We start from the raw sequence: 25,621 nt of genomic DNA, 5'->3' as shown, positions 1-25,621 counted from the left end.
CAGCTTGAATTAGATCATACCCTTAATGAACTACTTAGGATATAGAGAATCTCATAGCTGTAGCAATTCAACTCTTAAGCCAGAAAACAGTATGCGGTAGTTTATACAGAGTTCAGCTTCTTTGCTTTGTAAATGTGTGCATACCTTAGAAACCTTCAAAAAATTCATTTCAGTCTGAAACATCTTTGTACTGCTGGTGCAGTACATTGTTTATACTGTAAGAGGTGAAGCTTCCTAGCTTACTGTACATTTAATGATTCAAAGCAGTAGTACACTGCTTTGAACTTTTCTCCATTTTTGAATGTTTTGTTCATATGGGGATATTTCTCATATGACATGGGAGAGATACTGTGTGTTGTCAACCCTTTTCAGTGGTTTAAGAATAGAATTCTAAAATGACAAAAAATTGAAATGCAGGTGGGATTGACATTTATGGTACCTCATTTATTTGTAACTCATTACTGGAAATTACTACTCAACAGGATGACCAATGTCCTTAAATTAAATGTCAGACTATTTTGAATAGACTTGCCTTTATTCTCAACCTCTGTTTCCATTTTGATTACTTGCCAATATTTAATGTAGTTTTTCTGTAAGTGTTGCTGGCTGTCTCTTCAGTACTGATTCAGTTGCAACTGAGGAATTTGCAATGTATCAAGTATGGCATAGGATTAGTGTCCAGTAGCTGTTTATTCAAGAGTAAATAGTCCTTTGATTGGAGGGGGAAAAAAATTAGTCTACTGGCAGTATACTGATAGATGATGTTGAGAATGGTTTTGGTGAGTTGGAGCCTGTAGAATTATTGATGGATTATTTCTCCCAACATCTTACTGCCTAGAGTTCCTTATGTTAGTACTTGTGAGTGTGGAATGTGAGGGTGATTTGAGTTCTGTTTGCTATACCTTAGCAGGGCTTTGAAACATGTAATTTCCTGACAGCGTTAGCAAACCAGTGCTGCTGTTGCCTATGCATGCTGCCTATAAAAGCATTTGTTCTTAGCATTTGCTAAGTGAGGGGGAAACTTATTTCAGACTAAACTGATAGATCAATCAGTTTGCTTCACTCTGAATTTATGCCTCAAGCAGCATATGCTAGTGGGGAAGTCGATGATTTAAGCTTCATATTTCTCATCAAAAGTGCTTTTAGGCTGTTCAGTGCTGGCACAGTGTAAGAGAAACAGGAAGACATAGAGCCATTTAAACATACAGATGGAATGGAAGATCCTGACTGGGTCCTTCTATATAGATTTGCCTAATTGATCATTTTAAGGCAAAATACAGAGCGAATTTCTTTTCTTCTTATGCTAATATAGCTATAACATTCCATTAACCAGTCCTTGTACTCTGGTTTCCTTTGGTTTTAGTGAACCAATAATTCTTCTGTCTTGAAATTGTACTCTGTAAAAAGACTCAAGGATGTTACGTATCTTCATGTAATTAGAAATATTGTGTGATAGTTGCTTTGCTTGACATTTTGAAAGGTAGTTACTTAAAAACAGAATTTTAAAAAATGTATGTGAAAGTGGGACAAACCAATAGTATTCAAATTGAGAGAACTGATAATCTTAAAGACATGCAGATACATAGGTTGCAAGGAAATGTTGATTATTTTCAAGTAAATAATTACAAACTCTTGATTTTTTCAAGACCAAAGCCAAACCAAAACTAGTATTTTAGAGGATTAAAAAGAAACAAAACAAGAAAAAATGCATAAATTACAATCTCACAAATGATAGAACAACTTGCTTGTGGTTCGTTTACTATTTGGCCTGGTTTCAGCTAGGATAAGGGTTGGTTTTCTTCTTAGTAGCTGGCTCAGTGCTGTGTTTTGGATTTAGTATGAGAAAAATAGTGATAACACACTGATGTTTTAGCTTTTGCCAAATAGCATTTCTCCTAAACCAAGGACTTTTCAGTTTCCCATGCCCTGTCAGTGAGCTGGTGCACAAGAACCTGTGAGGAAGCACAGCCACAACAGGTATCTTTAATTGGCTGAAGGGTTATTCACACAGAATTACAGAATGGGTCAGGCTGAAAGGAACCTAGTCTAGCTTGCCTTTCTGCTCAAGCAGAGTTATCACAGAGGACATTGGACAGGATTGTCTCCCGATTGTTCTTTAATATTTGCAGGTAGGGAGACTCTACAACCTCTCTGAGCAATTTTTTTTGCAGTGCTTGGTCATTGCACAGTAAAGAAGTTCTCCTCACATTGAGGTGGTGTTGTGGTTTAGGTTTCCTTGTTGCTGATTCTGTGCATCAGTTTGTGCCCAGTGCCTTTTGTGCTGTTGCTTGGCACCACAGAGAGCCTGGATGGGTAGGTGCCTCTTGGCACCCACTCTCCAGAGACTTTTACACATTGATGAGGGCCCGTCTCAGTCATCTGTTTTTGAGGCTGAACAAGCCCAGCTCCCTTCCTCATAAGAGAAAGTAGTCCAGTGCAATTAGGCTTTGAACAGGTACCTAAGAAATGAGCGTACCTACAGATTTAAACTACTTAAAGCAAAGAACAGCCTGAGAGTAATTAGCATGTTCTCTTTTCACTATAAAATACTTCCTAATGCATTTTTTTTATCCTCTGTTGACTTGCTTTGCAGTTATCGCCTAAGGGGGATAACAACTTACCTACAGAAACTGAAACAGAAGAAAAGGAGATGGATACTTCAAAGGAAGATGATCTGCCTTCTGACAAAGCTGGTAAAGAAGTACGTGAGTTTTTTTTCTATGTAACAGAGAACATTGTTAAATTCTGGTGTAAATCTATTACTGAGTATTAAGACACTACAGTTATTACTACTGTGGCAGTTTCAAGAGGTGTTTAATTATGTAAAACTTTCTGTATGTTCACTCACATTTATACCTCTCTACTGAAGCTCCCAGAAATTGAAGCTTTCATCAGAGAGGAGACTTCTAGTCTGATTTGTCTATAACTTCAATTAAAACAGTTGGAAGACTGTGTATTTTGTCACTTAACATTTACACTTACTGTATTGTAAATGTACCTCTTTTAAAGACTAGATACAGAGTCCAGACAAACTAAAAATCACTACATAGCATCTTTATTTGGAGCACAATATTATTTATTGCTTAACTTATTTTTTATCTCAGGAAAAAGTCCTAAGTATCAGATAATCACAGAATCATAGAATGTTTTGGGTTGGAACAGACCTTAAAAATTACCTGGCTCTAATCCCCTTGTCATTGACAAGTACACCTTTCCTAGACCAAGTTGTTCAAAGCCCCATCCTACCGTGCCTTGAACACTGCCAGGGATGGGGCAGACACAACCTCTGCAGGCAACTTGTTCCAGTGCCTTACCACCCTCACAGTAAAGAATTTCTTCCTTATGTCTAATAATTTTGGATTTTAATAGTTTAAAAGCATGCAGTGTCTTCATGTACATTACAAGATTCTTGTCTACATTGTGTGCCAGAGGCTTCAGTTGTATAAAAAAATAGAATAAATGAAATGTATCTTTGTTTTATTTAAAATTCTTAGGAACATTCTTAATTTTCACAGGATGTGGTGAAAACAAATGATGCTTCTATTCCCAAAGGTGCTAGAAGAGGAAGAAAAAGAAAGGTAACAACAGGTTGAATTACTTCACCTTATTGGAATTTTTTGGATGTGATAATACTGGATGTTGTTTCATTTAATGACAGATTATGCATAAATTTAAGTATTGGACACTCTACTCCCCCTTTTCAAGTGTCTGAAAAACTTGCAGGAACAAAAGTTTTCCCAGAGCATTTTACAAGTCTTAATTATTTTTTAACTCAATATTAAATATGGAGTCCCTATCTTTCCCAAACAGCTCATTACAAATAAGAAAAAAAAAGACATAAAGTGTTGCTAAACTGCTAATAAAATAGCCTGTGTTGAAGCTCTGAAAATTTTCTTTTAACATCTTCATCATACTGAACTAACACCTGAAATACTCTCCTTTTTCACAAATTTATCATTTTTGTGGTCTATACAACCTGGGAGAATACAGAGTTACTTTGAAAGAGACAGTTCTAGCTGCTTACTCAGCTTAAGCTAGCCTTACTGTTCTTGTGATCACACAGCAAGCCAGATCAGGGCACTGACCCAACTGAAAACTAGAATTAAGTAGGGCAGATCTTAATTTTGTGTTTGAAACCTCACCTTCCAAAGTTACAGCTGACAGGAGGGATGGGGGTGAGTATGAAGTATTTGTGACTTTAATATATTTGTCACAGAAGTGTAGCATGCTGTATCTGTACTCTAGTACTCTAGTCCTTTATTCTGGACACTAAGTTATTGACTCTTTTCTCCATTTGGGATTAAAGAGGATAAAATTAGTAATACTTAAGTATAACCTATTACTAAGTTCAGAGACTTATTGTGTGTACAAGCAATCATATAATAACATATCTCCAGAAATTTAAAAGTGTTTGTTTGAGAAAGTAATTGAGGTATTGGTGCCATGTGTTTTTTCACTGGTGAAATTCATTCTTTGAATTAGTCTGAAAAACAAGTTGAAGCTGAGGAAGCAGGAGCAGCAGCAGCTACTGGGCCAGTGTCTCCAAAAGTAAGCCCCAAAAGAGGAAGACCAGCAGGTAACTTCAGAAGAATGATTTCATTTTTTTCACCACAGAAATAATTTAGTAGCATTAGTCAGGGAGTTACCTCCTTCCCCTGAAGTATTACATAGTATTTTTGCATGCTAAAGGCAGATTTTGCTAATAGATTGTAGTGAGAAAGCATCTCAGATTGATGAGTTCAGGTCATAAATGGACTTAAATTGTTAGTATTAATGTTTAGTCTTCTAAATTAAAAACTGGTTGGTTTGAGGTACAAGTATTACCTTTTAGAATAGGTCAGTCTTCTTTGCAGAATACTACTTAAGTATAGATATATGATAGGAGCTCTCTGGCAGGCTTGCTGCATAAAGGTTGTATTCATTAATGGTCTGTAAAATACTTTGATAGAGTTAGAAGATGCATAAAACACAAAGATGAGAACTGGGAAAACAAGGAGCCTGTAGGTGGAGTCCAGAGGACAAGAAAAACAAAATGAGAGCTGAAGAGACTTGTTCAAAAAGATGTTTAAGATAGTCTGTGTTGATTGATGGGCAAATAAAAAGGAAAAAACACCTGATATTTTTAGAATGTTTTGTTAGGACTATTTGGTGATAATTCTGTAGTACCTGTTTTTTTTCAAATTAGCAATAATGTCTTGTCACTTTAATGGCAAGCTTGCAGGTATTCTTGATCACTAACTACTGCTTTGGAAGACAGCTCTTGCAGCAGTTAACTACATTGTATGAGCACCTAGTCAGGGAAACAAATAATTTGCAGTCCTCTGTATTTGCTGACAATATAAAAACAGTGGAATCACAATTAAATAGACTTTAATTACTTTTGCCATGCAAGATGTGAGGGAATTAAGTATTAATTCCTCCCCCTCTGCCATTTCATTACATGTACTAAATATGCATTTTTAATATTTGTGGGTTTACAATTTTTTGTTGGTTTTCACTAACTACTGTCAGTAAGAGCAGGAAAGGATCTGTGAGAAATGCTTTTGCCTCCTATATAAAAAACCTTTTTGGAAAATACACTATGCAGCCTTTTCTGTTGTTGATAGGATGCTTAGAGGTGTTCTGTGCTAAGACAAACAAGTGTTTAAACACTGAATATTAGGTTTCCTGACAACATAGTCACTGTGGCACTGGACAAGCATTTGAGATATGTAAGTGCCAAGAAGGCAGGCTGTTTGCCTTACTTCTAACAATATGGTGAATCTGATGAAACAAAGAGGATTGATCTACACTGTAATGCAATGGTATATCAGTGGTTTGTTAGCCTGAAAAGTGATGGAAATCCCAAGATATGAGTAAAAACCAGCGGACAACAAAATAAATGTAGCAACTGCTTTTCATTCTCCAATGTCAGGTTTCTCATCTAATTTAAGACTCATCTTAGTTATGCAACATGTGAAACTAACGCAACTGCATAGATTGCAAAAAACCTAAGAGTCAGCTAAAAAGACTGCCAACACTTAAACTTTTCAAAGAGGTCTTGACTCAGTTTGGTACTCAACTTGAATTCCGTACAGTAACAAAGTTAGAGTGTATATTTTGATTTAAGCATGGCTTATGTTAAGTATCTTGATACATAGACTAGGAATACATGGTGGCTATGGACTAACTTGTTACTTTTGTATAACTTCTAGCTTCTGAAGTAAAAGTTCCAAAACCAAGAGGGAGACCTAAGTTGGTGAAAACATCGTGTCTTTCAGAGGGTGACTTGTGAGTTTTTTCTTAATATAAAGCTTCTTTATTGTCAACTATGTTGCTCCTTATGTTAAGACTTAAAAACTCCAGATACGTTTTTGCCCGTTTAGTGTTCAGGATAAGTTACTACTTGTGTAGATGTTTTTATAATATAGAGTAATTCAAGGAAGGACATTTCTGAAACAGGAGAAAGGAGATCTTAATATTCTGAACTTGTCTAATCTGTACAAAATTCCTTATATGACTGTATGCTGACTGAAAAGGAAAGATATTTATTAAGAAAAAATACAACATCACACAAAAATAAAATAGTGTTTTCCTTTTCGTACATTTTTGTTTCGTACATTTTGTTTCATCTCTTCTGATGAAATTACAACACTGTTTTGGTTTTGCCATCTTCAGTTCTTATGTCAAATGAAGTGCTTCTAGTAACTCAAGGAAAAGTTGAACATAGGTTTAGTTTTCTATAAATTGGAAGATGGACAGTTTTGAAATAGGAACAACTTAAATAAGGATAGTTTATAAGCCTAGTTTACAGCGTGTGCAGATCCTACAGACCCATCTCTGTCTGTCTCTGCAGTCCACTGAGAATGAACTTCTTGGATTAGGATATATACACTTCTATTAATGTTACCTTCATTAGGTCCTCCATACTGATACTTATTTGCTGTGCTTTTTTCCCCCCACAAGTAATGGGTTTTAATTTCAGAGAAGGAGTATTTTTGAAGAGTAATTAAGTGAATTAACTTAATAATTTTACTATTATGTGGTTAAAAAGACAAAGCTCCCTGAGTTAGAACGTTATTCTTTTAAGGCACTGTAGATAAAGCATGTGATGCCTAAATACTCTTTTTGTTGTAGTGTTAATGAAGAGGAGAAGTCAAAAAAGAAAGGACCAGAAGAAAAGCCCAAAAAGCAAGGGAAAAAAGATGAGGAAAGTCAGAAGGAAGAGGAGAAATCAAAGAAGGAATTTGATAAAAAGGAAGGAAAGAAAGAAGCTGAATCAAAAAGGAAAAATGTTGCAAAAGTAGGTTCTGCGGCAGCTTCTGATTCTGAAGATGAAGTAGGAGAACAAGAAGGGGACAAGGTATCATTCTACTTTTCTGATAAATTTATTACAGAGGAGAGTAGTATCACTGGAGAACTTTCTCAAGTTAATGCTAGGTCTTACAGACAGTAAGAGTCTGGTGTGCCTAGTATACTGATATATAGAATAAAAGATTCAGAACTATATTTTTCTCAATTCTTTCAGGAACTTCTAGTATTTTCTAAGACATGTTTTTAACAAAGAATTTAAATGTCAAGAGGTTTATGGGTTTTTTTTAATCCATGTTCCTTGGAAGACAGGTGTTGTTTTCCTTGGGTGCATCTGGAGAACATGTGACTTGAAATTACATTTTTGAAAGGTACAAAACTCTGTCTAGCCAACAATTTGTAGTGTTGTAATTTTTCTGGTGCCTGGTATTTCCCTTAGCATTGTCCTCTGGTGCTTAGTATTGAAAAGAAAAAAGGGAGAAAGGACTAATAAAATTGTATTTAGCTTCAGGGAAAGCCAGTGTTTGTCAGGTTGCTCCATGGCGTAGAGTTGTTTCAATTATACTTAGTTTCTTCTGTTTACAGAAACAATAATAATGTTACTTTTCTCATTCCAATCATTAAATGCCAAATGAAAACAGAAGAAAAAAGGGGGAAGAAGCTTTCCAGCAGGTCACAGAAGAAACACGGTAAGAGGCCAACATGAGAGAGAAGTAACAGAAAGAAAGCGTAAGCAAGAGGAACAGACAGAATCTGAATCGTGAGTTGTTGCTACAATGTCCACTGTGGCTAGTTCTTATTTGCTTTCTGGTATCATCTATACTTCATATTTCCCAATCACTTATGCACAGCAACATAAACTGGTATAACTTATTTAACGTGATGTCCACAAGTTGTAGGAATATGTTGAACCTAACAGGAGGTGAAACTTCTGAGAAACTTTCAAACTGGTTTGCATTGTGTTCTACTGTTCTCTCCCCCTGCCCATTTTGGTTTCCTATCTTAACTTCTCTTTGAGGGGAGGGTGGAAAGCTCCTTGAACCAAAATGTTTTGTTGTGGGAGAATAGGAAGAATGGAACATAGAAATTAAGTGATGCCAGTCTTTAAGTGATGTACTTAGACTCTCTAGCAGAGGACAGCTGGTATGTTCTTTTTAGAACTAACTTAGGAATATCCCTGTGAAAGGGATCAGTGTGAAAAACTGTTCAAGATAGCCATATATTTTTCTAAAAAATTTTAGCTTAAATTGGTAAGACCTGGTATTAATCCATGGTTATGGATTTTTGATGACGTATGGAATGCATAAGTTATCAGAAGAAACATTTCCTTCTGTCTGACAGTAGGAGCACATGCTGTCAAACAGAATAAGATAAAAATAATTACTCTAGTATTGCAAAGCCAGTTGACTGATACCAAGAACTGATAGAAGATTACTCAAATCAAACATAAGAATTGAGAGAAGATGCCACCAGGAACTTGGAGAGTAGGACAATAGGAAGAAATCTGACTCATTTGCTATTCTGCAAATGAGTGAAGAAGCTGTACCACAAGAGCCTGATGTTTTCATCCCCACCATTGGCGGGAGGGTAGAAGAAAGGGAGAGAACAAGGTAAAAATTTGGAGGAAAGGAAGAGAATAAAAGTCCTCTTTACCTGTAACAAAAAAATCCTGTCTTTTTCACATTCCCTAACAAATATGTAGTTTGTTTAGGTATTTCTTTTCTCGTGCTCCAGCCATTTTTCCTCATTCTTCCTGTCACTCCTCTGGAGGCCTAACATAAATACTGTACCTACTTATGGCAAACCTAAGCATTTCCAGTTTCGGAGGCACTAAGCTTTTAATGTATTACTATTTAACACATTTTGAGAATCAAACTGTCATATATTGATTTAGTTACAACAACCAAATTTCTACTTTAAAATAGCTGTCATATTTTATGCATTGGAGGGTAGATAGTTTTTATTTCAATAAGATAAAGGAGAAGTAGTGAATGCATAATGAATTGAATAAGAGTTGATGACTAATACCACAAAACTCAATACTGATAAAAAGTAAAACCAGTATAGGCTGATAGGTGTTTTGATTATTTTGCTCATCAGAGTAGTTTCCCTTTTTTGGTAACTACTTCATTAGTATTTATTTAGCTAAGGTGCTTTATACACCATTCTGTACATATGCAAAGTTCATCTATTGTTGAAATTGTGCTGCCAGTTGAAGCAGACAAGTTTTGTATTCTTCACGAAAGAAACATGGAAGATGGTAAGACATGCAGGCCTACATGTTTTATGTATGCATATTAGTATGACAGGAAGAAAACTAGTCACAGGACATTTAGTCATGATATGGTGAAATATGCAAATTATAAAAGTAGCCTTTTAAATTTCTCAGTGAGACAAAACTGAGGGGTTGTTAAACAGAAGTCTATGATCTTTGCATAAAGAGCTCAAAAGCTTGTTTCAAAGATTTCTGTCTGTCTTCATACTATAACTGAAATGTAGACAAATTTTTTAGTTTGTCTTGAGTCTCAGCTTTATTTTCAGTGATACAATTGGGGAAAGATCAAGGAGGTTTCACTGCATTTGTAATAAATGTTTTTTTTCTGTATTACTACTTCTTTCAAGAACTTTAAAATTATTACTGATGCATTCATGGCCAGTTGTAATATATGTATATTGTTACAATTAATTGTTTGATAAAATAGTCATATAAGAACTGATTATGATTAATTGATCTCTCCATAAATTCCCTGTGGTAATGGTAAATAATTTTACTCCTTTTGTCATGAAAATTAAAATATTTTCTTTCCATAAGTTAGTTCCATATAATGCCATTTTACCGGTTAATATGTTATGTTAATAGGCAACAAAAACCAAAGTACAGTTTGGAAATTATTTGGTTTTAAAATCGTTTAATTTGCAGCTCCTAGAAAAATACAGCTCTGAGTATGGAGGATTTCTCATCAGTATCTTAGATAATTAATTTTTGTTAAATTGTTTATCCTTGAAAAGCAGGCTTTGGCTCTTTGTGGTTTTTGCCCACTAATGTTCTAGTGAGATAATACCTCATTATATCACATCTCATCCAGAAACTGGGGGGGGAAAAAAAGGCTTTACAACATTGTAAAAAAATTTCAACATTTTTGATAGGCAGAATAAAGAAGAAGGCAAGAAAACAGAAGTTAAGAAGATTGAGAAGAAGAGAGGTTAGTTTAAAGAATCTAAACAATACTTTTTGGTAATTTTATGTTTTCAATGGAATTTCTTCCTCGATAAGATAATGTACTGCTGAGGGTGGCTGATAATGTACTGCTGAGGGTGGCTGTGCGAGATCTCAGTCTGAGATGTTTGATCCATGATTCTTCTTTCAGGTCTGTGAAACAGTGCATTTTTGTCCTTCTATGTTCTTTCTACAATGCAGTGCAGTAGAACAGGTCTTTGCTATTCTGACTTCACTGTCATTTGAGCTTTTAAACCTCAATCTCTTCTGTTTGTGAACACAAGAAATAAATTTGATATAAATCACTTCAGTTATTCCATCATTTTTTTTCTTTGTATCTTCTTATAGCACAGTGCTCTGAGGGACCTTTTGAAACTATTTGGATACAGATATAAAACTATACAGATATATAAACTATTTAGATACTACGTCTCACTAAGTAGGAAGCTTGGATTCTGATTTCTATGGTCTTGTCTGCTAACCCATGCCTGCAGACTGACCTTCATGGTCAGTTCCTTTTTCAATACTCCCATCTTTGAGGGCAATCCAAACCAGTGTCTGTAATCTGTAATTTGTAGTATAGTACAGATCCAGTGGCATGGACTCCACCCAACCCAATGTTGCAGCAAGAGAGCAAATAAAAACTACCTAAACCTATCCAAGACGGGTTTGACTTAAAGGAAACTGTTTGCTCACATTGTTGTTCAGAATACGTACCAAATCCAAGCAGGCATTCAGCATGTGAATTACGGAATGCAATGTCCATTCATCTTTCACACGTCTGAAGCATGTGTACTGGGAACATTTTATTTGGATGGACTTGGACTGTTATTGTTATGACTCAGGACAGCTCATGTAACAACAAGTAGATCTCCAATTTCTTCAGAGGGCATTATAGCAAAGTTTACTGAAAGACAGATTTTTTTTATACAGTGTTTTGATACAATGAATAGGATTGGTCCTTCAGGGCACCACCTTTTTCTAAACATCTCTACCAGTAAACAAGTTGGGAAAACATCAAGTGTCAGGAGGACAGTATCTACAAGATTTTTAGTTCCTGCTTATGGTTTCCCAGGCCAGACTGCAAGAGTTCTGTACTTGGCTTTCCCACAGGCTTCAAGTTTCTGCCTGGAGCCTAAGAATCCATGTTCTGACTGTCAGTTCCCACAGACTGTGACTTGAATCATGACCAGTTTACTGAAAACAAACCATCAATATCCAGGTGTCCTGTCATGGAAGGTCTTCCAGCTTTGTAACTCTTAATATATATTAAAACTTCATGTTAAGCTGGCCTACAATTAGAGAATGACAGCTGTGTTTTGAAATAGAAAATTCTTTTCAGCTGTAACTCCTAAGGAAAAAATTGTGTGGGTTGCCAATAATGTTCAGTTTTAAAAAGCTGTGTACTTTTTTTCTAATTATATTTATGTGTGCCATCTGCATGTAGGATGTCTGCCTGTTTTCTTCTGCATTCTATATGAGGTTCATACTTGCAGAATCATTTCTGCAAAAGCAAACCTAATCTGATTAACAAATATTCATGAGTATTATTTTTAATCTTCAGAAACTTCAGTGGATTCCAGGCTTCAAAGGATACATGCAGAAATAAAGAATTCCCTGAAAATTGATAATCTTGTAAGTATATAATTTTTTTAACTTATTCATGTTTCAAATTCCAGTAGGAAATCTTGGCATGTGTTCTTGTTTTTAATTAATACTTTGAAAATTAATTTTTCCCTATGAGAGAGAACTGCTGCGTAAATGTGGTTACTATGGGCAGTGAAAGATGAGTGTCAGCAAATGAAATCTGTTTTATTTCAAAATACTCCATAATAAATTATTTACCAGAAACAATGAGATAGAATTACGTCAAATAGAACATCTGGTGCCAGATCAGCTTGCTGAGCTACGTGGAAACACCAGGACATTGGATGCAAGTGATTAGGGCTCCAGTCCACTGACTCCACTCACTGTCAAGGGAAATCCGCTGCTCGTCAGGGGTTTGGATTTGGAATGTTACTGACAGATGTTTGAGGCTTTCTGGTCTTATGAGCATTTGTTTGCTGCTGCAGGTTTTTAGGTTGGGCAGCAGTGATACTGTCAGGGGACACTATCAAGCATGGTGTGACTCTGAGGGTAATGGTAAAGGTATGGGGGACCCAGGTGGTGATCCCTTTATTGAGAAAAAGTCTCCAAAAGAAATGGATAGATGTGCTAGGAGGTGGCAGGATCCACCAAAAAGTAGTGTTGCCAAGGGGTTTGCCAGCCTAGTAAAAGAGCATCAAACTAGGAATGGTAGAAGAGGAGGAAATGGTGGAGCAGGATGGCAGTCAGATGTAAACAGATGTCAGCAGGGTGATGTAAACTGACCTTGTAATCAGCAGAATTTCTTTGCAAAACAGGACTGAAGTGGCACGACCACAAGCATCAGGACATTGAATGAGGAACTGCTGGCAGCCCAGCATAATGAGGAAATCTCATAACCATTCTGGAATGCCAGCACAACTGTGTTTCTCCTTAGGGATGTCTGTACACTAATACATACAGTGTGAGAAGCAACCATGGGGAACTGGACATCTCTGCAGTTGCAGGGCTGTGATTTCATTGCTATCAGAGATTCAGGCAGAAGTGAGGTGAGCCTTGTCTTATATGTTTACAGGCTCTTTAAGAAAGATGGGTGCTGGGAAGACAAGATGAAGGATAACTTTATGTGAGAGCCCAGTTGAAATGTGTGGAGCTTTGCACTGGGTCAGCTGAAACACCAGCTGGAGCTTACGGGTCAGGATTAAAAGGCCAGCCAAAATGAATGACATCCTGAGAATGTCTACTGCAGATACCTGATCAAAGAGAAGTAGAGAATTAAGTTATCTTAAGACACCTTTGATTCTGACTGGAAGCTTAAAACATCTTAGTATTTGCTGAAGGAATGGACATGGGGATAACACAGCAGTGCAGGAAGCTTATGGAGTTCAATAATTGCCTAGCACAGGTGATGAAGGAGCTGATACAGCACAACACCCTGTTAGACTTGATCTTTCAGACAGCAAAGATCTGGTCAGGCATATGAAGGTCAGGGGCAACCTTGACCTTGCACTGACTGTGATAGTGAAGGTCACGGAGAAGGGAGCAGGATGAAAAGGATCACAGCCCTGGACTCAGGAGAGCAGACTTTGACCTCTACAGGGATCTGCTTGGAAGGATTGAGAGAGCATGCTAGAGGGAAGACAGGACAAGGAGATCTGGCTCACTTTTAGGGGTTACCTCCTTCTCTGGGTGGATTCATCTTAATGTCTAGGAAAATGCAGACCTACTGCTGAATAGGATAGATGAATAGGTGCTCTAGTAAAAAAGGAGATGGTTACGGTAACCAGTGTCATCTTGATCTCAATTTGCTTGTATAATTCTGTTCAGGAATCCTAGGTCCCTGAGATAATGGGAAGATTAAAACAAGAAAACATTGATTCTCAGAGGACAAAGATCAAATTAGAGAACATTTAGACAGCGACCCAATACAGAATAAGTGGAAGAGTGCTAGAGGAGCTGGATAATGTCATTGTCCATCCACTGTTTTGTTTTTGAAAAGTCATGGTGATGAGGGGCTGGTTCCTGAGGACTAGAAGAAAGCAAATGTCACATTCATCTTCCAGGAGGAGGATCTAGGTTATTACAGGCCAGTTGATCTCACAGCAACCCCTTGAAATATGATGGGAAAATCCTCCTGGAAATTGTTTCCAATGATACAAAGTACAGTAAGAGCTCTGAGAGTTGTCAGCATGGGTTAATGAAGATTAAATTATGCTTGACTAAAATTATGCCCTTTTTGGGAGATGACCGACTTGGTGGATGAAAGAGTGGATATTGTTTCTGTTAAGACTAAAAAAGGCTTTTGACACTGTCTCTCAGGACAGCTTCTAAGACAAACTTACTAAGTCTGAACTAAAAAGGCAGATAGAAAGGGGTGGTTTGAAAGCTGGCTGAACAGCAGGGCACAAAAAACTAATCAGAGTCCAGCTACAGGCCAGTTACTAGTAGTCAATATTATTAAAACATGTCATTGAAGACTGGGATGATGATACAAACCACATCTATAGCTAGTGATACAAAACTGAAATCAGAGGTTTGATAGGAGTGTTGCCATCCAGAGACACTTGAACGGTCTGGAGAAATGGGCCAACAGAAACTTCATCAACTTTAATTCCAGTACTGCACCTGTGGAGCGATAACCCCATGCCTCCAGCGTGGGCTGGGGACTGAGTGGCTGAATAGCAGTTTGCCAGAAAATGACCGGGGGGTATTGGTGGACACCAAGCTTAGCATGAGCCACCAATACATTTCTGCAGGTAAAGTGGCCAGCAGTTTTCTGGGCTGCACAGAGAGAGAATTACCAGAATGTGGAAGTAATGTGGTGGTTGCCCTCCACTTGGCTCTGATGACACACTGGACTGTATTTTGGTGTCCCTAGAACAATAGAGATATGGACCTACTGTAGGGTGCCCAGTAAAGGCCCACAGAGATGGATTAAGGGCTTGGAGTATGTGTTGAAAAAGAGGAGGCCAAGATAGCTGGCAGTGTTCAGTCTGGAGAAAATACAAAGATAAGAAAATAAGTGTGAATGAAGAAGTATGGCAGCATGAGGAGCAGCAAGCTGTTCCAGCTAGGGAAACACAGTTGTTCTGGGTCTTGGAGGCAAGGTTTTGGTAGGGAGTGGTGGGGACTGCCTTGTGCTAAGACTTAATCAGTTCCAGCCTGCTCCAGTGGAGGAACCACTGCAGAGCATGGCTGAGCCCCTCAGACTGGATGGTTGTGCTTCTGCAAAAACTTACTTAAAAAGAGGGCAAAGCATACTGAGGGGCAGGGAGTGTATAAGGACAGTTCTCTGTATTAACTATGATCTACTTAAGGTGCTTTCCTCCCTTCTCAGTGGTTAATCAGCCTGACTGTGGTGAACAGCTTCAGCATAGAAATACTAGACACATGAAAGCAGCCTAAAGCTTGCTTTATGTATGTTGAAAACATAAAATTCTTGTTAGATGTTACAACTTAGTCAAATATAATCTGTCTTTTATGAGAGTAGCTAAGAGAACTGATGTTAAATTTTTGTTGGCAAGTTTGACTATATAAATTGTTCTAAAATTAAGTACATAGTCTAATTAAAGATATTATGGAAGGTGTCACTGAGCACAGAAGTTAGATTAGTATGGCTGATTAAAGATTACTAACATAAAAGTCTTCAGATTAATTTCATGTTTATATACAGGATGTGAACAGGTGTATTGAGGCTCTTGATGAACTTGCATCCCTTCAAGTCACAATGCAACAAGCTCAAAAACATACAGAGATGATCTTAACTCTGAAGAAGGTGAGATTTTCAATGTTAAAGTAAGGTATATGTTTTCTTAAATTGATATCAGCTTTATTTACTATTGGGAATACTCTGTGCAGTCTGGATCCCTACAGATCAAGAATGATGCAGATAGACTGGAAAGGGCCCAGAGGAGGGCCATGAAGAAGATCAAAGTGCTGGAGAACCCGCCCTATAACCCAAGACTAAAGGGTTTAGTTCCTTTCTGGGAAAGTCATAAGGTTATTCCAGCAGTTTTAAAGGTTGCTGCAAAGAGTGGGTTGAGGCTTTTGTCTTCACCAGAAGTCATATGGGGAAGATAAGGGGCAATGGGTACAAGTTGCTCTGCGAAAGGTTTTATTTTGATACTAAAAACCTATTTTTTTTTACAGTAAGAACAATTGTTTTACTGTAGCAACCTCCTCAGGGATGTGGTGGAGTTCCATTGCTAGAGGTTTTCAAGATGCAATGGGATCAAGGGTGCTTGATAATGTGGTCCAGAGTCCCTTTCCCATATGAAGGGTAGGACTGGGAGATTTTTTGAGGTCCCTCCCAACCTGGCAGTTCTGTGTTTCTGTGACACTTCAAGTGCAAAATTCTATAATCTCATTGTATATTAAATGAAGAATTTAAGCTAGTGTGTAATGAAATTACACAGATATTTAAGGACCTAAGTGGAGCCTGTTTCTTTACTTCGATTTCAGATACGGAAATTTAAAATTAGCCAAGTTATCATGGAAAAATCTACAATGCTATATAACAAGTTCAAGACCATGTTTCTGGTGGGGGAAGGAGATTCTGTTCTTTCCCAAGTATTAAATAAATCACTTGCTGAGCAAAAGCAGCATGAAGAAGCTAATAAAACCAAAGAACAGGGGAAGAAAGGAGCGAACAAAAAAACTGAAAAGGAAAAAGACCACACAGGTAAGTCACAGTGGCTTTACTTTCTTGTCACATAAAAGACCTAAGTCTCCATTAAATTTTCAGCCAACTTCAAAATATCCTTGATGTAGGAGTTTCACCAGCCTATGAAAACCTTCTTATATATGAAGTTGTCAAGGACAGTACTGCTACAAATAACTTTCAAATTCAATGTAACATTTACCATGGTAGTTTTATCTCAATTGGCTAAAGGAAATGGCCTTTGCAAAAATCAAGTCTTGCAATTTTTACTTCTGTAAATTATCTAACTTGATAATGTTACAGAATTAAAAAAAACCCCAATACATTAAATATGAGGTAGAGTGACATACTACCATTGTTGCACTTTAACTCAAGCCAGCAGCCAAGCCCCTCAGCCCATCGCTTACTCCTCCACCAGTAGGATCAGGGACAGAATCAGAATCATAAAAGGAAGAAAATTAATGGATTGAGATAGAGACAGTTTAATGGGGAAAGCAAAAGCTGTGCACATAAAAGTAAACCAAGGAGTTAATCCAGTGCTTCCCTTGGGCAGGCAGGTGTTCTGCTGTCCCCAGAAGAGCAGGCACCCTCACACATAAAAGGAAAACAGACGCTATCACTCAAATATATTCCCCCATCCTTCCTCCCTAGTTCACTGAACGTGATGGTCTGAAATGTCCCTTTGGTCAGTTTGGGTCAGCTGTCTTGGCTGTGTCACCTCCCATGCAACCCCAAATTATTCCCCAGTGTGGGAACATGAAAAGGCCTTGGCTGTGTGTAAGCCCTACTCAGAAGTAACAAAAACATCTCTACTATCAACTTTGCATTCAGCCCTATATTCACCACTTTGAAAGAAAATCATCTCTACCCCAGCCAAAACCAACACAATCTTCCATTCCTCCAGTAGCTTTTTGGTACCTAAGCTTCTGCCACTGAGGAAGAACTTGAAACTGCTTAGTTTCCTTCATTAGCCTCTTTCTATATCATGCATGCTCTACAATGTGTAGCCGCAACTTTTAACCCACTTCTATGTTACGTCCCTCATGCAACTTCAGTAGAGCAGCCTAAGAGTAAAGAAACAATAAAGTTTATTTAACAGTAAAGAAGAATGTATTTGTGTTCTTAACAGTACAGTTCCACATCAATCATGAGCACTTGTACAACAGAGTATCAAAAGCTTTCTGTAGTAAGTGTGCTCAGTAATAACTTTAAATCAGAACTACAATAGATACATTTTTAAATAGAGGAACAAAATGAATGAGACAGATACACTGGAAAGCTATGTTGCGATGTAAGAGTTCTACTCGTATATTCAAATTATTTAGATCCTTGATCTCCACAAGCACTTCACAGAAACTACATTTACTTTGCAATTGAATTCTGGGAGCAGAACTGGGTTTTTTTCAGAAAACCATTTAAAAGTTACACCACCCAGATCAAGACTAAACAAATTACTGTAACTGAGGTGCCAAGGATTCAACACAACTGTAGTAGGAATGTCACTACTTGTAATTGCTAAAAAAGCAAGGATGATTTTAAAATCCAACCATTTTCTGGCAGGAGAATGTATGATGAAGTAGAAGTTCCATACAGATCTCTCCCCAAACCAGGGATCAGGACAACTAATACTTTAATAAAGAAGCTACACTGAGAGACTTCCTGGGCATAGTCTGGCTAGTGAAGCTACTCCGTATAAGGCTAACACTGTGTTCAGCAGAACACAGTGAAATACTATGTTGTTGCCCAGTCACGTGGAGAATGGGAAGAAACTCTACCAGAATAGAAGGATATTTTATGGAAGTAGGTTTTCTTACTTGCTGTAAAAAGAAAATCTGATCATTACATGTATTCTTTTGCCTTTTTAAAAACTGAACTGGTGAACCCTGACTATCTTCACAATGATAGTCAGTACAGAATGATGCTGTAATTGATGGTACTTAATACACAGCATCAGATTATCTGCTTTGTAACAAGGGAATATAGCATTTACTGTTTTATCGAATTCCTCCTGTGGCCTTTGAGTTCAGAACTGATTCTGAGATAGTATAAACAGATAAACTGTAAAAACTCAGATGAGTAATTTTTTTTCTTACTATAGCTCAGTAGTTTAATAGAGGAGTTTTTATAAATCTGCAACTTCAAGTAAAATGGACCATTGGTTAGAGAGTTACATTCCTCAGCAATTCACACGGAATTCACTGGCTCATAATACCACAGCAAAACATGTGGTCATCATAGAAATTCTAAAAGATGTTAAATATTTCTGCACTGACTCCTCTAAATACACCTTCTTGCCAGTGATATTTTCCTGCTTGAAAAATCCATATTATCGTTAAACACTTCTACTTGTATAACTCGTATTTTGATTATACATAATTTGTTGGAGTCAAGAGTAAAAGAGATGTGATGGAACTATTAACTTCTACAGTTAAAGTAACAATATTATCCAAAAATTATCTGACCTGGTTAGAGCAGTGAAAAAAATATACTGAAGTATATTTTCTCACTGCTCAGAATACAAACAAGCATTAGGCCTATGATCTGTAGCCTAGCAAGCACAGGAAGAACTTGAAACTGCATGAAAAATATAAACTGTTCAATTCCCATTGCTAAAACCGTGGGATGAAGCACATTGCATGAAATGTTGAGAAGCTGAAGCCATATCAGTTAGTGTCTTTTGTGTTGTTGCAGCTACTGGAATATCAAGGTGAGGGGAAAAGATTTATAATGTTTGATTTGATTAAGGTAAAGAAATTATCAGGGGGCTATTATAATGCAGTTTTATTCCCTGCAAGTACCACTTTTCCAGTCTTTCATTTTAAAGGTTCAAAGATTCTGAATGGAGGGTCTGAATCCCAGGACACCAACCAGTCACAACACAATGGAGAAAATGCTGAAGAAAAGAAAGATAGGCATGAAGCTGGCAGTAAGAAAAAGTGAGTTAATAACGTTACTGAGCTGAGAATCTCTTCTGCTCTAGCTTAATCATGTGACATGGAACAGCAGTAGATTGAAGGTACTTAATCATGTTGAGGTACTGCTTTCTTCACAGTTTGCTCTCAGCTTTGGAGAGTAACAGTGTGCAAATCTTGCGTTTAAGTTTTGAATGAATATTTTAAATGTTATTTCACTCACTGCTGTGGTGGAGACTCAAGAAACATTACAAGATGTCCTTCTATTGGAGAGAATCAGCATGAGGTGGACCAGAGCAAAGTAAAAGCAATTTGCCTGTTTTAGGCTATTCAGTTGGAAACAAACGAAGCCTGAACCAAGTCTTATAGAAACTAAGGAGATTTATTATTTTTCTGTGAATTCATGTATTGTCATCAATAGACAAGCCATTTTGAATAATTTTCTGCAGTTTGGCTATAGAAGCACCCAAATGCAGGTAAACTGCAGGCTAGAACTTAAGCCTGTGAAATTCCAGAAGTCTGAATGCTTTATAGAGGTGGATGCAACTTAACATTTTAAACACAAAGCCATAAGAATGCTTTAATTTGCCTTGCATTAACTATTTAAACTTTGTTTCAGTGAAAAATACGTTTTGTAAACAGAAACAACAAGCAATGAATATCTTATAGAAACAGAAACACTTAATAGAATTTAGTCACAAATGTGGAAAAGGCCCAGAATTATCCTAGAGTTGAATTGTTTTGTTGAAGTGTGTTTTCTCCAGCCACTCTGTACCTTGCATGCGGAGATTCTTTCTGTTTAGCAGTATGTATTAGAGCAAACTCCTTTCATCAGTGTCTTCATGCACATCAGGAGAAACTGCACATGCCTGGCATTCTTTTGGCTCTCTGCCAAGTTAAAATTGAGTGGAATAAAACAAAAGAGTGGAATGTTAACTGTTATTTACACTAAGGTAACGTTAAACACAAGAAAGAAACTCATTTGCCAAAAAAATACTGTATGGCTACTTGGACACAGGGTCTGTGAACTTACTGTTAACTAACAGCAACAAACCAGATTTTTAAATAAACCCCTGGCAAATACAGTGCATGTTCAGAAATGCATCCACATGTCTGAATTCAAGCTCCAGACTCTCCAGCATACAAACTTCGTTTTGTTCAGTATTTTTTGAACATTTTTATTTGCCATATTTGGTTTCTTAGAAGTGAGAAAGAAGTAAACAAAATAAATAATTTCCAAAACACCTGTGTGGCTCAGTCTAAGCAAAGAGCTGGTAAACTTCTTAAATCACAGGACTATATTAAGTTCTGAACTTTTTTCCCTCAGCTAGAGGGAAGACACGTCTGTACCTTTCTGAAGATGTAATTCAGGAGTTTCGGAAAAAGCTCTGTAACTTTAAAATTTCTGATCTGACTGGCACTTAAGAACATTTTTCATGGTGTGTTTGATAAAAATACATACTGCTCCACGAGGTTACCTCAGTGTTTGGGGATACAGTGGATTTCAGTGGCAGGAGGTAAGGCATGTTAAGCTAGAGCACTTTTCCACCTAAACTGACCTACCGTACAGATACAAATGAAGCTCCGAATGACTGCCCTTCACAGCCCATCACATACAGTCAATGGTGATGCCACTCACTGCCAGCTTGGTTTCAGATCTGAGGGCCTTGGGGTAAAATAAGAACTGGCATCGCTAACAGCTTCAGTTCTCCAGACTTCATGAGTGTTCATCAGCATCACTTGCTCTAGATTGTACAATCACCAGGAATAAGTCTTGCTTGCTTGCTGCCTTTGTATGTGATGAATAACATTGCTTTATTTTGTTTCTAGGACATGTGGTGAAGAGAGAGAGCTTGAAAAGCCAGCAGATGATTCTGCCTTTGAAAACAAATGACATCACTGGAGTTTTGTTGTTCGTTTTTTTTTTAATTACAAATTAAAGAGGATTGTTAAGTTTTGCATTTTAAATCTATAGACTGCTGAAATTCTAAATAATTTTATAAGCATAGTATTTTGAAGTAAAATTTTGTGGAATAAAGGCCCTTTTAATCTTGGTTTTAAAGTATTTAAACACTTTTGCCAATAGTTATATCCAGTATTAACAGGTAATACATTTCAAAAGATGAAAATCTCAGTTAGAAAATGCTTACATGTTACAGGACTTAGAGCTGTAGTCTATTTTTAACTTACTACTGTATGTTTGTCTAGTTAATAGCAGGAAAAAGTGTAAATACTTCTAACTCTTCAGTTGCTTCATTTGTATAAAACTTCCTCTCCTATTATACTGACCTCTGTTTGTGCAGTTTTTCAACTCTTGTTGGGGATGTCTTTTCACTGTGTTTTGTAGGAGTTGAAAGCCGCATTTTTATAGCTGTTACAATGCTAATGTATGAGTATACTTAATTGTTTGGTTTTTTAAAAATAAGTTTAGTTCTGTTTTTGCAAAACACGTTGTGCCAATTTACTGCAATGTGACTTTTATTGTTGCTTTTGGGTATAGTAAGTATACTGAAAAGTGTGGTGTTTTCACAGAACCTGTTGATGCAGAATGGTTGGAAAACGCTGTCTTGAACAATTTATGAAATTAAAGAATTTTGAACTGATTAAGACATCCTTGTATAGACAGAACCATTCATAAGAAAAACATGAGTCTGGTTTTAGTACTATTTTGATTTTACTGTTTTTGACCTTAACTTGGGGACCCAGAACTGGTAAAGTCTTTTAATTCCTGGAAGCATGAAAGGGAATAGAAGAGGTACAAACCTCTCTGAGGAGTGGTTCTTGAAGCACAGACTTTGCCCAATACTAGAACAACTTGTATGTGGTTTTTGACAGAGGACAGCCAGGTTAGAAATTAGAGTTTGAAAATCCTGAGAATACACACAGAACAAATGCTGAGTTGAAGGGGACCCACATGGATCATCAAAGTCTCCAACTCCTGGGCGTGCACCAGACACCCAAAGCGTCACACCATGTGCCTGAGAGCACTATCCAAACACTTCTTTTACCCTCTCAGGCTGGTGCTGTGACCGCTGCTCTGGGGAGCTGTTCTGGTGCCCAGCCACCCTCTGGGTGAAAAACCTTTTCTGAATATCCAATCTAAACCTCCCCTCGCACAGCTTCAGGCCATTCCCCTGGGTCCTGTCACTGGTCACAGAGAAGAGATCAGTGCCTACCCCTGCTGTTCCCCTCATGAGTAAGTTGTAGACTGATGAGGTCTCGCTTCAGTCTCCTCCAGGCTGAACAGACCAAGTGACCTCAGCCACTCCTCATACAACTTCCCCTCACGGCCATTCACCATCCTCATTGCCCTCCTTTGGACACTCTCTAGTAGTTTCATGTCTTTCTCATCTTGAGGTGACCAAAACTGCCCCCAGCACTCGAGGTGAGGCTGCCCCAGCTCAGAGCAGAGCAGGACAATCCCTGCCCTTGCCTGGCTGGTGCCTGTTGCTCCCCAGGACAGGGCTGGCCCTCCTGGCTGCCAGGGCACTGCTAACTCAAGGTCCCCAGGTCCCTTTCCATGGCACTGCTTTCCAGCATCTCATTTCCCAGTCTGTCCAGACATCCAGGGCTGCCCCATCCTTGGTGCGTCTCAGAATCTGGCACATTCCCTTGTTGAACTTAATATGGTTGGTGATTGTCCAGCCTTCCCACTTTATGAAGGTCTCTCTGCAGGGCCTCCCTGGCCTTAAGGGAGTCCACAGTTTAATACCATTGGCAAACTTACTATTCCTTCAAGTCCTGCATCTGGATTGTTAATAAAGATGAAGAGCACAGGGCCAAGGATGGAGCCCTGTGGAACCCCAGTGGTGACAAGTCATGGGTCTGCTGTCACCCCTCACTGAAAACCCCTGTGCCTGACCCATGAGCCAGCTGCTCACCCGTTTCAGGAGGCATTTATTGTGTTGTGCACAGGACATTTTTTTCCCAGGAGGATACTGTGAAAGACTGTATTGAAAGCTTTACTGAAGACCAAAAAGATTACATGTTCTGGTTCTCCTTGATTAACTAGGTGTGTTACCTTGTCATAAAAGGAAATCAGGTTTGATAAGTGGGACTTTCCCATCATGAACCTGTGCTGGTTCTGACTGAAACCTGCATTGTCAACAACCTTCAGGTGTTTTCAGGAACTCACAGAATAATCTGCTCCATAATTTCACAAGTCACTGAAGTGAGACTGACAGGTCTGTAGTTTTCAGGGTCATCCTTCTTGCCCTTCTTGAAAACTGGGACAATGTTAGCCAAGTTGCAGTTCACTGGGATGACTCCGAAGTCCCAAAACCATTCAAAAATCATTGAGACCTTGCAGTGACATCAGGTAGCTCTTTAGAGTACTCTTGGATGAATCCCATCAAGCCCCAAAGACTAAAAAGGGATCCCGCAGATCCTGCAGAAATTCAGGGTTCACTGGGAGTTGATCATTCTCACAGTCCTGGTCCTCCAGCTCAGGACACTGGGACCACCATGTTGAACCCCCATAACCCATGCTGAACAGAGGCAAAGAAAGCATTAACATCTCTGACTTGTCTATGTCCCTGTTGGTGAGGTGACCATCCTTATCCTGTAGGTGAGGACCAATGGCTTTTCTGTGCTGCCTTTCACTACTGATATATTTAAAAATCCACTCTCTTTATTGTGCCCACAGTTCTGGAGACCTTCAACCCCAGATGAGCTTTGACCACATGAATGTTCTCCCTACAGCACGGAACACCATTTCCATATTTCTCCCATGTCCCTTCCCTGTCCTTGCTTCACTAAGCACACACCTTCTTGGTCTGCCTGGACTCAAAAAGAATATCCCTTTTCAGCTAACCTGGCAGCCTGCTTTGGCAGGTTGGCTTCTGACATTTTGAGGTTGCCTGCTCCTGTGTTTCAACAAAATCTTCAAGAAAAATACCTGAAGTTAAACCTGCAGGTTCAATCACCATAGCATAGCAGCACAGAACTCTCTTTGGCAGATGGCCACAATGATTGGCCTCCACAGACTATGACTTTTGGCAATCACTAGCACTTCACAAAAGACTGATGTTAAGGGGAATGACTGTACAGCTTGATCATCAGATAAGCAGCATTCTCATTTAGCTAACAAATCGAGGTTAGTTACTATATACTGGATTTTGTGGATTTCCACATTGCAGCTAGTCATAAGATGTACTTTACTGAAACCTCAAGAAACTCGAACAACTTCCACTTTTATCCTTGAAAGGATTTCTGTAAAGATGTCATTGGAAATCCTCACATAAAGCATTTCTCAATTTTGATAATCCTTTTTTTATCAAACCTTATACAAAAAAGAAAAAAGGGAAAAAAGCATATTTCACAAGGATGCTGAATTGCCAAATCCACCTAGTTGTCACACAAGTATTGACAAGCTAACTCATCTGTCACAACTGTTTCAGAAACAATGGGTCACTGTGCCACTGCTTCAAAGACTTGAGACTGGATGCAGAGATGAAGGTCCTGACTGTGTGATGCTACAACTCTGTAGATACAGCTGCTTGGGCTTTTTACTGCCTAAATTTACTGCCCATTTACAAACCAGAAATAACCTAAAGTCACAAAGTCTGACATGACTGTAGAAAGGGTCATCTCACCTTCAAAGATGCCTGAGTGGCTCCAAACTGTATCTCTTGAAAGATACAAACATAAGAGCTGAGACTGACTAGGCAAAAGTCTCAAAAGGCTGATTCTTTCCCAATAAAGAAAACACAGCTATGCACAAAATTTAAAGCAGAGTTAACTTTAATAATAGCACCCCTACTTCAAGAATGGAGTTTACTACAGCTTAAAATATTGTGTAGCCCTGTTGAGTTGCTCATCATTCAGGTACATAGGGGACTTTTGTGGTAATGTTACAAGTGCCTGGATAGCACTGGGAAGTGGTATAGCACTGTCTATATGAATCACGGTTTGCTTTGGAACTTCATACTAACAGTAAAATCAGAGGGACTTCTCCTC

The 25,621-nt window shown here is 38.1% G+C and overlaps 1 protein-coding gene across 1 annotated transcript in view; it reads left to right on the top strand.

The window, feature by feature from the left end:
- Positions 1–22,260, top strand: part of PSIP1 (PC4 and SRSF1 interacting protein 1) — a 33,303-nt gene extending 11,043 nt beyond the window's left edge. The window contains exons 4-15 of the mRNA XM_083883749.1: positions 2,594–2,701; positions 3,516–3,578; positions 4,483–4,576; positions 6,195–6,270; positions 7,117–7,342; positions 7,932–8,050; positions 10,438–10,493; positions 12,072–12,142; positions 15,765–15,866; positions 16,553–16,772; positions 19,576–19,687; positions 21,494–22,260. Coding sequence (XP_083739875.1) covers positions 2,594–2,701; positions 3,516–3,578; positions 4,483–4,576; positions 6,195–6,270; positions 7,117–7,342; positions 7,932–8,050; positions 10,438–10,493; positions 12,072–12,142; positions 15,765–15,866; positions 16,553–16,772; positions 19,576–19,687; positions 21,494–21,557 — 1,311 coding nt within the window. The 3' untranslated portion in view covers positions 21,558–22,260. The remainder of the gene's footprint in view (positions 1–2,593; positions 2,702–3,515; positions 3,579–4,482; positions 4,577–6,194; positions 6,271–7,116; positions 7,343–7,931; positions 8,051–10,437; positions 10,494–12,071; positions 12,143–15,764; positions 15,867–16,552; positions 16,773–19,575; positions 19,688–21,493) is intronic.
- The last annotated feature ends 3,361 nt before the right edge of the window (positions 22,261–25,621 follow it).

This window comes from Zosterops lateralis (genome assembly GCF_965231275.1).
Source record: "Zosterops lateralis genome assembly, chromosome: Z".
Classification (NCBI taxonomy): Eukaryota; Metazoa; Chordata; class Aves; order Passeriformes; family Zosteropidae; genus Zosterops; species Zosterops lateralis.
Note: the sequence above shows the minus strand (reverse complement) of the source record. Positions and strands in the feature narration are given on the sequence as shown.